At 41.9% G+C, this 13,147-nt stretch overlaps 1 protein-coding gene across 1 annotated transcript in view; it reads right to left on the minus strand.

Annotated features, from left to right (window-relative positions):
* The window catches only part of Abca3 (ATP binding cassette subfamily A member 3), a 201,783-nt gene that overhangs the window by 117,440 nt on the left and 71,196 nt on the right, over positions 1–13,147 (minus strand). Inside the window, exon 17 of the mRNA XM_071663978.1 lies at positions 10,900–11,179. Coding sequence (XP_071520079.1) covers positions 10,900–11,179 — 280 coding nt within the window. The remainder of the gene's footprint in view (positions 1–10,899; positions 11,180–13,147) is intronic.

Below are 13,147 nucleotides of genomic sequence, written 5' to 3' on the forward strand. Positions count from 1 at the left end.
AGAGACAAATGGTGGAAGGATGCAAGGAAAGATGTATCAAAGGGAGGCAGCATGGAAGGACAGGGATAAATAGAGACCCTTTTGCTGTAGTCACTCCGGGATGGGGTGTCCTTGGTGAGAAATAATAAATAGAGACCCTTTTGCTGTAGTCACTCCGGGATGGGGTGTCCTTGGTGAGAAATAAATCTTTTATATCTGAAGTACATCAATTTAACTGTTTTGACTTAAATGCACCCAAAAACATGGGTTTACAGTGGGGAACAGATGGATGGAAAAGAGCATAACAAATAGCCTACTTCGGTTACAAACTGGGGAAAGTTAATAGAATTAAAAATAAAACAATTATTCACTAACCATAATTCCTCTTTAAGAATAAAGATGAACCACAGCACTGCACAATGCCATCAGCCATTATAGCAATGCGATCCCCCAAGAGATCTGCCTCTTCCATGAAATGAGTTGTTAAAAGGATAGTTCGTCCCACTCGTTCTTGTTGTAATAAGTCCCAGATGAGTCTCCTTGCACCTGGATCCATACCTGATGTAGGTTCATCCAGGAAAACAACACGGCTTCCAGCACAGAGAGCAATGCCAACAGACAGTTTTCGTTTCATTCCTCCAGAGAGGGTTTTTGACTGGTGAGAATCACAGTTCTATTATGAAGTATCAAATTCATGGATGAAAGTGAAGAATACATTAATTTACATGCTAAACAAATTCTAACTCACTTATCAGATTGTTTATTATCCTCAACTAAAAAAAATACTAAATAAAAATATTCTATTAAGTATTTTTTTGTCATCTTGAATTCCTAATTGGCTAATTTGCATATAACACACTCTCAACTAAATGCTCTTCACCTTATCTATCACAATCAATATCATTTATTGATTTATTCCCATTTCTATATTATCAAGTTTGAATGGAGAAAAACTGGAGGAAGTAAAGTGTTTTAGATATCTGGGGGTGGATCTGGCAGCGGATGGAACCATGGAAGCAGAAGTGAATCATAGGGTGGGGGAGGGGGCGAAAATCCTGGGAGCCTTGAAGAATGTGTGGAAGTCGAGAACATTATCTCGGAAAGCAAAAATGGGTATGTTTGAAGGAATAGTGGTTCCAACAATGTTGCATGGTTGCGAGGCGTGGGCTATGGACAGAGTTGTGCGCAGGAGAGTGGATGTGCTGGAAATGAGATGTTTGAGGACAATGTGTGGTGTGAGGTGGTTTGATCGAGTAAGTAATGTAAGGGTAAGAGAGATGTGTGGAAATAAAAAGAGCGTGGTTGAGAGAGCAGAAGTGGGTGTTTTGAAATGGTTTGGGCACATGGAGAGAATGAGTGAGGAAAGATTGACCAAGAGGATATATGTGTCGGAGGTGGAGGGAACGAGGAGAAGTGGGAGACCAAATTGGAGGTGGAAAGATGGAGTGAAAAAGATTTTGAGTGATCGGAGCCTGAACATGCAGGAGGGTGAAAGGCGGGCAAGGAATAGAGTGAATTGGATCGATGTGGTATACCGGGGTTGACGTGCTGTCAGTGGATTGAATCAGGGCATGTGAAGCGTCTGAAGTAAACCATGGAAAGTTGTGTGGGGCCTGGATGTGGAAAGGGAGCTGTGGTTTCGGGCATCATTGTGTGACAGCTGGAGACTGAGTGTGAACGAATGGGGCCTTTGTTGTCTTTTCCTAGTGCTACCTCGCACACATGAGGGGGGAGGGGGATGGTATTCCATGTGTGGCAAGGTGGCGATGGCAATGAATAGGGGCAGGCAGTGTGAATTGTGTGCCTGGGTATATATGTATGTGTCTGTGTGTGTAAATATATGTGTACATTGAGATGTATAGGTATGTATATTTGCGTGTGTGGGCGTGTGTGTGTGTACACTGTGTATGGGGGTGGGTTGTGCCATTTCTTTCGTCTGTTTCCTTACGCTACCTCGCAAACGCGGGAGACAGCGACAAAGCAAAATAAATAAATAAATAATACATTTCAACGTATACATACATATATATATACACAGACATAAACATATATACACATGTACATTTTCATACTTACTGCCTTCATACATTCCTGTCGCCATCCCACCACACATGAAAAACAGCACCCCTCTCCTTACCGCACTAGCAAGGTTGTGCTAGGAAAAGACAACAAAGGCCACATTCGTTCACACTCAGTCTCCAGCGGTCATGTGAAATGCACCGAAGCCACAGCTTCCTTTCCACATCCAAGCCCTACAAAACTTTTCATGGTGGGCTGAAGAGGTAAGATTATCAATGGAAGAGAAGAGAGGGGCATTTGGATGATTTTTGCAGGGAAATAATGCAAATAACTGGGAGATGTATAAAAGAAAGAGGCAGGAGGTCAAGAGAAAGGTGCAAGAGGTGAAAAAGAGGAAATGAGAGTTGGGGTGAGAGAGGATCATTAAATTTTAGGGAGAATACAAAGATGTTTTGGAAGGAGGTAAATAAAGTGCATAAGACAAGGAACAAATGGGAACTTCAGCAAAGGGGGCTAATGGGGAGGTAATAACAAGTAGTGGTGATGTGAGAAGGAGATGGAGTGAGTATTTTGAAGGTTTGTTGAATTTGTTTGATGATAAGAGTGGCAGATATAGGGTGTTTTGGTCGAGGTGGTGTGCAAAGTGAGAGGTTTAAGGAGAATGATTTGGTAAACTGAGAAGAGGTAGTAAAAGCTTTGCGGAAGATGAAAGCCGGCAAGGCAGCGGATTTGGATGGTATTGCAGTGGAATTTATTAAAAAAGGGGGTGACTGTATTGTTGACTGGTTGGTAAGGTTATTTAATGTATGCATGACTCATGGTGAGGTGCCTGAGGATTGGCAGAATGCTTGCATAGTGCCATTGTACAAAGGCAAAGGGGATAAGAGTGAGTGCTCAAATTACAGAGGTATAAGTTTGTTGAGTATTCCTGGTAAATTATATGGGAGGGTATTGATTGAGAGGGTGAAGGCATGTACAGAGCATCAGATTGGAGAGAGCAGTGTGGTTTCAGAAGTGGTAGAGGATATGTGGATCAGGTGTTTGCTTTGAAGAATGTATGTGAAAAATACTTAGAAAAGGGAAATGGGATTTTTGGATTGGAGGGGATAAAGATAGGGTTGATAGGGGAGCTGTGGAAGGTATTAAGAAAATATGGTGTGGGAGGCCCAAGTTGTTAGAAGGAGTGAAAAATTTTTATTGGGTGTTTAAAGGGATTGGACCTTAGGGGAAAAGAGGAAAGTGATTTGGGTTTTCAGTGAATTTTTGGTTTGCGGCAGGGGTGTGTGATGTCTCCATGGTTGTTTTTAAATTTTTTTTATGGATGGGGTTTTTAGGGGGTGAATGCAAAAAGTTTTGGAAAAAAGGGGGGAAGTATGGTCTGTTGGGGAGAGGGGAGCTTGGGAAGTGAGTCAGTTGTTTTTCCTGATGATACAGCGCTGGGGGCCGGTTTTAGGGGGAAATGCAGAAGGGTGGTGACTGGTTTGGTAAAGTGTGTGAAAAAAAAAAGTGAGATTTAAAAGTGAATAAAAAGCAAGGGTTTTAGGGAATGGGTTGAGGGCAATTAATTTTGGGGGTAAATTTGAATGGAGAAAAAAATTGGGGGAAGTGAAGTGTTTTAGATATCTGGGGGTGGATTGGGAGGGATGGAAACCATGGAAACGGGAAAGGGATTAAGGGTGGGGGAGGGGGGCGGGGAAAATCCTTTGGGGAAGGCCTTGAAAAAATGTGTGGAAGGGGAGAACATTATCTTTTTAAAGGGGAAAAATGGGTATGTTTGGGAATTGTGGTTTTCCAACAATGTTTATGGTTGGGGAGGATGGGCTATGGAAAAGATTGTGCGGAGGAAAGGGGGGGGTGGGCTGGAAATGGAAGTTTGAAGGGCAATTGTGGTTTGAGGTGGTTTTCGAGTAGTAATAAAGGGTAAGAGAATTTGTGGAAAAAAAAAACGGGGGGAAAAAGAGGGGTTTTTAAATGGTTTGGGCACATGGAGAGAATGGTGAGGGAAAGGGTTGACCAAAAAAGGATAAAATGTGTCGGGGGTGGGAAAAAAGGGAAAAAGAGGAGAAGTGGGAAAACCAAATTTTGGGGGTGGAAAGATGGAGTGAAAAAGATTTTGTTGGGGAACGGGGCCGAACATGCAGGAGGGTGAAAGGGGGAAGGAAAAAGGGGTGAATTTTGGGGCGATGTGGGTATAAACCGGGGTTGACGTGCTGTTTTAATGGATTGAATCCCCAAAGGGATGTGGAAAAACTCTGGGGGGTAAACCATGGAAAGCTGTGTAGGTATGTATATTTGCGTGTGTGGACGTGTGTATGTACGTGTGTATGGGGGTTGGGCCATTTCTTTCGTCTGTTTCCTCACGCTACCTCGCAAACGCGGGAGACAGCGACAAAGTATAAAAAAAAAAAAAAAAAAAAAAAAAAAAATATATATATATATATATATATATATATTTTTCAAACTATTGTCGCCATGTTCCTCGCATTAGCCGAGAGGTAGCGTTAAGAACAGAGGCCTGGGCCTTTGAGGGAATACCCTCACCTGGCCCAATTCTCTGTTCCTTCTTTTGGAAAATTAAAAAAAAAAAAAAATATATATATATATATATATAAGTGCCCACATACACACATATACATACATATACATATCAACATATACATACATATACAAACACACACACTCATATATACATATGTAAACATGCGCATATTTACACTGCTTGCCCTCATCCATTCCTTTCGCTACCCCGCCCCACAGAAAACAGCATCGCTACCCCCTGCTTCAATGAGGTAGCGCCAGGGAAAGACAAAAAAGGCCACATTCGTTCACATTCAGTCTCTGGCTGTCATGTGTATTATGCGAGATAAAATTCTTAACAATATTAATGTTTACCTCTGCACACTAAATTTTTGCTGAACTATTAAATTCTTATCCATGAAGAAATGAGGGTGGTATATAACAGATATGGTATGACAGGGAATGCAAAGGAAATGAATTTAGGAATGGTAGAGTGAGAGAAAAACTTTGAGGTGGTTTGGGCACATGGAAAGAATGCATGATAGGGAATTTACAAGAGTGTATGGCAATACAACTAAAAGGGTTGGTGTGAGAGGAAGAACACCTGTGACAAGGGAAAATAGGATGGAAGTTTACTGCAGAGAGACAAATGGTGGAAGGATGCAAGGAAAGATGTATCAAAGGGAGGCAGCATGGAAGGACAGGGATAAATAGAGACCCTTTTGCTGTAGTCACTCCGGGATGGGGTGTCCTTGGTGAGAAATAATAAATAGAGACCCTTTTGCTGTAGTCACTCCGGGATGGGGTGTCCTTGGTGAGAAATAAATCTTTTATATCTGAAGTACATCAATTTAACTGTTTTGACTTAAATGCACCCAAAAACATGGGTTTACAGTGGGGAACAGATGGATGGAAAAGAGCATAACAAATAGCCTACTTCGGTTACAAACTGGGGAAAGTTAATAGAATTAAAAATAAAACAATTATTCACTAACCATAATTCCTCTTTAAGAATAAAGATGAACCACAGCACTGCACAATGCCATCAGCCATTATAGCAATGCGATCCCCCAAGAGATCTGCCTCTTCATGAAATGAGTTGTTAAAAGGATAGTTCGTCCCACTCGTTCTTGTTGTAATAAGTCCCAGATGAGTCTCCTTGCACCTGGATCCATACCTGATGTAGGTTCATCCAGGAAAACAACACGGCTTCCAGCACAGAGAGCAATGCCAACAGACAGTTTTCGTTTCATTCCTCCAGAGAGGGTTTTTGACTGGTGAGAATCACAGTTCTATTATGAAGTATCAAATTCATGGATGAAAGTGAAGAATACATTAATTTACATGCTAAACAAATTCTAACTCACTTATCAGATTGTTTATTATCCTCAACTAAAAAAAATACTAAATAAAAATATTCTATTAAGTATTTTTTTGTCATCTTGAATTCCTAATTGGCTAATTTGCATATAACACACTCTCAACTAAATGCTCTTCACCTTATCTATCACAATCAATATCATTTATTGATTTATTCCCATTTCTATATTATCAAGTTTGAATGGAGAAAAACTGGAGGAAGTAAAGTGTTTTAGATATCTGGGGGTGGATCTGGCAGCGGATGGAACCATGGAAGCAGAAGTGAATCATAGGGTGGGGGAGGGGGCGAAAATCCTGGAGCCTTGAAGAATGTGTGGAAGTCGAGAACATTATCTCGGAAAGCAAAAATGGGTATGTTTGAAGGAATAGTGGTTCCAACAATGTTGCATGGTTGCGAGGCGTGGGCTATGGACAGAGTTGTGCGCAGGAGAGTGGATGTGCTGGAAATGAGATGTTTGAGGACAATGTGTGGTGTGAGGTGGTTTGATCGAGTAAGTAATGTAAGGGTAAGAGAGATGTGTGGAAATAAAAAGAGCGTGGTTGAGAGAGCAGAAGTGGGTGTTTTGAAATGGTTTGGGCACATGGAGAGAATGAGTGAGGAAAGATTGACCAAGAGGATATATGTGTCGGAGGTGGAGGGAACGAGGAGAAGTGGGAGACCAAATTGGAGGTGGAAAGATGGAGTGAAAAAGATTTTGAGTGATCGGAGCCTGAACATGCAGGAGGGTGAAAGGCGGGCAAGGAATAGAGTGAATTGGATCGATGTGGTATACCGGGGTTGACGTGCTGTCAGTGGATTGAATCAGGGCATGTGAAGCGTCTGAAGTAAACCATGGAAAGTTCTGTGGGGCCTGGATGTGGAAAGGGAGCTGTGGTTTCGGGCATCATTGTGTGACAGCTGGAGACTGAGTGTGAATAAATGTGGCCTTTGTTGTCTTTTCCTAGTGCTACATCGCACACATGAGGGGGGAGGGGGATGGTATTCCATGTGTGGCAGAGTGGCGATGGCAATGAATAGGGGCAGGCAGTGTGAATTGTGTGCCTGGGTATATATGTATGTGTTGATTGTGTAAATATATGTGTACTTGAGATGTATAGGTATGTATATTTGCGTGTGTGGGCGTGTGTGTGTGTACACTGTGTATGGGGGTGGGTTGTGCCATTTCTTTCGTCTGTTTCCTTACGCTACCTCGCAAACGCGGGAGACAGCGACAAAGCAAAATAAATAAATAAATAATACATTTCAACGTATACATACATATATATATACACAGACATAAACATATATACACATGTACATTTTCATACTTACTGCCTTCATACATTCCTGTCGCCATCCCACCACACATGAAAAACAGCACCCCTCTCCTTACCGCACTAGCAAGGTTGTGCTAGGAAAAGACAACAAAGGCCACATTCGTTCACACTCAGTCTCCAGCGGTCATGTGAAATGCACCGAAGCCACAGCTTCCTTTCCACATCCAAGCCCTACAAAACTTTTCATGGTGGGCTGAAGAGGTAAGATTATCAATGGAAGAGAAGAGAGAGGCATTTGGATGATTTTTGCAGGAAAAAAATGCAATTGAGTGGGAGATGTATAAAAGAAAGAGACAGGAGGTCAAGAGAAAGGTGCAAGAGGTGAAAAAGAGGCAAATGAGAGTTGGGGTGAGAGAGTATCATTAGATTTTAGGGAGAATAAAAAGATGTTCTGGAAGGAGGTAAATAAAGTGTGTAAGACAAGGGAGCAAATGGGAACTTCAGTGAAGGGCGCAAATAGGGAGGTGATAACAAGTAGTGGTGATGTGAAAAGGAGATGGAGTGAGTATTTTGAAGGTTTGTTGAATGTGTTTGATGATAGAGTGGCAGATATAGGGTGTTTTGGTCAAGGTGGTGTGCAAAGTGAGAGGGTTAGGGAAAATGATTTGGTAAACAGAGAAGAGGTAGTAAAGGCTTTGCGGAAGATGAAAGCCGGCAAGGCAGCAGGTTTGGATGGTATTGCAGTGGAATTTATTAAAAAAGGGGGTGACTGTATTACTGACTGGTTGGTAAGGTTATTTAATGTATGTATGACTCATGGTGAGGTGCCTGAGGATTGGCGGAATGCGTGCATGGTGACACTGTACAAAGGCAAGGGGGATAAGAGTGAGTGCTCAAATTACAGAGGTATAAGTTTGTTGAGTATTCCTGGTAAATTATATGGGAGGGTATTGATTGAGAGGGTGAAGGCATGTACAGAGCATCAGATTGGGGAAGAGCAGTGTGGTTTCAGAAGTGGTAGAGGATGTGTGGATCAGGTGTTTGCTTTGAAGAATGTATGTGAGAAATACTTAGAAAAGCAAATGGATTTGTATGTAGCATTTATGGATCTGAAGAGGGCATATGATAGAGTTGATAGAGATGTTCTGTGGAAGGTATTAAGAATATATGGTGTGGGAGGCAAGTTGTCAGAGGCAGTGAAAAGTTTTTATCGAGGATGTAAGGCATGTGGACGTGTAGGAAGAGAGGAAAGTGATTGGTTCTCAGTGAATGTAGGTTTGCGGCAGGGGTGTGTGATGTCTCCATGGTTGTTTAATTTGTTTATGGATGGGGTTATTAGGGAGGTGAATGCAAGAGTTTTGGAAAGAGGGGCAAATATGAAGTCTGTTGGGGATGAGAGAGCTTGGGAAGTGAGTCAGTTGTTGTTCGCTGATGATACAGCGCTGGTGGCTGATTCATGTGAGAAACTGCAGAAGCTGGTGACTGAGTTTGGTAAAGTGTGTGGAAGAAGAAAGTTAAGAGTAAATGTGAATAAGAGCAAGGTTATTAGGTACAGTAGGGTTGAGGGTCAAGTCAATTGGGAGGTGAGTTTGAATGGAGAAAAACTGGAGGAAGTGAAGTGTTTTAGATATCTGGGAGTGGATCTGGCAGCGGATGGAACCATGGAAGCGGAAGTGGATCATAGGGTGGGGGAGGGGGCGAAAATCCTGGGAGCCTTGAAGAATGTGTGGAAGTCGAGAACATTATCTCGGAAAGCAAAAATGGGTATGTTTGAAGGAATAGTGGTTCCAACAATGTTGTATGGTTGCGAGGCATGGGCTATGAATAGAGTTGTGCGCAGAAGGATGGATGTGCTGGAAATGAGATGTTTGAAGACAATGTGTGGTGTGAGGTGGTTTGATCGAGTGAGTAACGTAAGGGTAAGAGAGATGTGTGGAAATAAAAAGAGCGTGGTTGAGAGAGCAGAAGAGGGTGTTTTGAAGTGGTTTGGGCACATGGAGAGGATGAGTGAGGAAAGATTGACCAAGAAGATATATGTGTCGGAGGTGGAGGGAACGAGGAGAAGAGGGAGACCAAATTGGAGGTGGAAAGATGGAGTGAAAAAGATTTTGTGTGATCGGGGCCTGAACATGCAGGAGGGTGAAAGGAGGGCAAGGAATAGAGTGAATTGGAGCGATGTGGTATACCGGGGTTGACGTGCTGTCAGTGGATTGAATCAAGGCATGTGAAGCGTCTGGGGTAAACCATGGAAAGCTGTGTAGGTATGTATATTTGCGTGTGTGGATGTATGTATATACATGTGTATGGGGGGGGGGGGGTTGGGCCATTTCTTTCGTCTGTTTCCTTGCGCTACCTTGCAAACGCGGGAGACAGCGACAAAGTATAGAAAAAAAAAAAAAAAAAATATATATATATATATATATATATATATATATATATATATATATATATATATATATATACTATCCCTGGGGATAGGGGATTAAGAATACTTCCCACGTATTCCCTGCGTGTCGTAGAAGGCGACTAAAAGGGGAGGGAGCGGGGGGCTGGAAATCCTCCCCTCTCGTTTTTTTTTTTAAATTTTCCAAAAGAAGGAACAGAGGGGGCCAGTTGAGGATATTCCAAAAAAGGCCCAGTCCTCTGTTCTTAGCGCTACCTCGCTAACGCGGGAAATGGCGAAGTTTTTTTTTTCTTTTTTTTTTTTTTTTTTTCCAAAAGAAGGAACAGAGAATTGGGCCAGGTGAGGGTATTCCCTCAAAGGCCCAGTCCTCTGTTCTTAACGCTACCTCGCTAATGCGGGAAATGGCGAATAGTTTGGAAAAAAAAAAAAAAAAAAAAAAATATATATATATATATATATATATATATATATATATATATATATATATATATATATATATAAGTGCCCACAGACACACATATACATACATATACATATCAACATATACATACATATACAAACACACACACTCATATATACATATGTAAACATGCGCATATTTACACTGCTTGCCCTCATCCATTCCTTTCGCTACCCCGCCCCACAGAAAACAGCATCGCTACCCCCTGCTTCAATGAGGTAGCGCCAGGGAAAGACAAAAAAGGCCACATTCGTTCACATTCAGTCTCTGGCTGTCATGTGTATTATGCGAGATAAAATTCTTAACAATATTAATGTTTACCTCTGCACACTAAATTTTTGCTGAACTATTAAATTCTTATCCATGAAAGAAATGAGGGTGGTATATAACAGATATGGTATGACAGGGAATGCAAAGGAAATGAATTTAGGAATGGTAGAGTGAGAGAAAAACTTTGAGGTGGTTTGGGCACATGGAAAGAATGCATGATAGGGAATTTACAAGAGTGTATGGCAATACAACTAAAAGGGTTGGTGTGAGAGGAAGAACACCTGTGACAAGGGAAAATAGGATGGAAGTTTACTGCAGAGAGACAAATGGTGGAAGGATGCAAGGAAAGATGTATCAAAGGGAGGCAGCATGGAAGGACAGGGATAAATAGAGACCCTTTTGCTGTAGTCACTCCGGGATGGGGTGTCCTTGGTGAGAAATAAATCTTTTATATCTGAAGTACATCAATTTAACTGTTTTGACTGAAATGCACCCAAAAACATGGGTTTACAGTGGGGAACAGATGGATGGAAAAGAGCATAACAAATAGCCTACTTCGGTTACAAACTGGGGAAAGTTAATAGAATTAAAAATAAAACAATTATTCACTAACCATAATTCCTCTTTAAGAATAAAGATGAACCACAGCACTGCACAATGCCATCAGCCATTATAGCAATGCGATCCCCCAAGAGATCTGCCTCTTCCATGAAATGAGTTGTTAAAAGGATAGTTCGTCCCACTCGTTCTTGTTGTAATAAGTCCCAGATGAGTCTCCTTGCACCTGGATCCATACCTGATGTAGGTTCATCCAGGAAAACAACACGGCTTCCAGCACAGAGAGCAATGCCAACAGACAGTTTTCGTTTCATTCCTCCAGAGAGGGTTTTTGACTGGTGAGAATCACAGTTCTATTATGAAGTATCAAATTCATGGATGAAAGTGAAGAATACATTAATTTACATGCTAAACAAATTCTAACTCACTTATCAGATTGTTTATTATCCTCAACTAAAAAAAATACTAAATAAAAATATTCTATTAAGTATTTTTTTGTCATCTTGAATTCCTAATTGGCTAATTTGCATATAACACACTCTCAACTAAATGCTCTTCACCTTATCTATCACAATCAATATCATTTATTGATTTATTCCCATTTCTATATTATCAAGTTTGAATGGAGAAAAACTGGAGGAAGTAAAGTGTTTTAGATATCTGGGGGTGGATCTGGCAGCGGATGGAACCATGGAAGCGGAAGTGAATCATAGGGTGGGGGAGGGGGCGAAAATCCTGGGAGCCTTGAAGAATGTGTGGAAGTCGAGAACATTATCTCGGAAAGCAAAAATGGGTATGTTTGAAGGAATAGTGGTTCCAACAATGTTGCATGGTTGCGAGGCGTGGGCTATGGACAGAGTTGTGCGCAGGAGAGTGGATGTGCTGGAAATGAGATGTTTGAGGACAATGTGTGGTGTGAGGTGGTTTGATCGAGTAAGTAATGTAAGGGTAAGAGAGATGTGTGGAAATAAAAAGAGCGTGGTTGAGAGAGCAGAAGTGGGTGTTTTGAAATGGTTTGGGCACATGGAGAGAATGAGTGAGGAAAGATTGACCAAGAGGATATATGTGTCGGAGGTGGAGGGAACGAGGAGAAGTGGGAGACCAAATTGGAGGTGGAAAGATGGAGTGAAAAAGATTTTGAGTGATCGGAGCCTGAACATGCAGGAGGGTGAAAGGCGGGCAAGGAATAGAGTGAATTGGATCGATGTGGTATACCGGGGTTGACGTGCTGTCAGTGGATTGAATCAGGGCATGTGAAGCGTCTGAAGTAAACCATGGAAAGTTGTGTGGGGCCTGGATGTGGAAAGGGAGCTGTGGTTTCGGGCATCATTGTGTGACAGCTGGAGACTGAGTGTGAACGAATGGGGCCTTTGTTGTCTTTTCCTAGTGCTACCTCGCACACATGAGGGGGGAGGGGGATGGTATTCCATGTGTGGCGAGGTGGCGATGGCAATGAATAGGGGCAGGCAGTGTGAATTGTGTGCCTGGGTATATATGTATGTGTCTGTGTGTGTAAATATATGTGTACATTGAGATGTATAGGTATGTATATTTGCGTGTGTGGGCGTGTGTGTGTGTACACTGTGTATGGGGGTGGGTTGTGCCATTTCTTTCGTCTGTTTCCTTACGCTACCTCGCAAACGCGGGAGACAGCGACAAAGCAAAATAAATAAATAAATAATACATTTCAACGTATACATACATATATATATACACAGACATAAACATATATACACATGTACATTTTCATACTTACTGCCTTCATACATTCCTGTCGCCATCCCACCACACATGAAAAACAGCACCCCTCTCCTTACCGCACTAGCAAGGTTGTGCTAGGAAAAGACAACAAAGGCCACATTCGTTCACACTCAGTCTCCAGCGGTCATGTGAAATGCACCGAAGCCACAGCTTCCTTTCCACATCCAAGCCCTACAAAACTTTTCATGGTGGGCTGAAGAGGTAAGATTATCAATGGAAGAGAAGAGAGGGGCATTTGGATGATTTTTGCAGGGAAATAATGCAAATAACTGGGAGATGTATAAAAGAAAGAGGCAGGAGGTCAAGAGAAAGGTGCAAGAGGTGAAAAAGAGGAAATGAGAGTTGGGGTGAGAGAGGATCATTAAATTTTAGGGAGAATACAAAGATGTTTTGGAAGGAGGTAAATAAAGTGCATAAGACAAGGAACAAATGGGAACTTCAGCAAAGGGGGCTAATGGGGAGGTAATAACAAGTAGTGGTGATGTGAGAAGGAGATGGAGTGAGTATTTTGAAGGTTTGTTGAATTTGTTTGATGATAAGAG

Source organism: Panulirus ornatus, chromosome 8 (assembly GCF_036320965.1).
Source record: "Panulirus ornatus isolate Po-2019 chromosome 8, ASM3632096v1, whole genome shotgun sequence".
NCBI classification, from domain to species: Eukaryota; Metazoa; Arthropoda; class Malacostraca; order Decapoda; family Palinuridae; genus Panulirus; species Panulirus ornatus.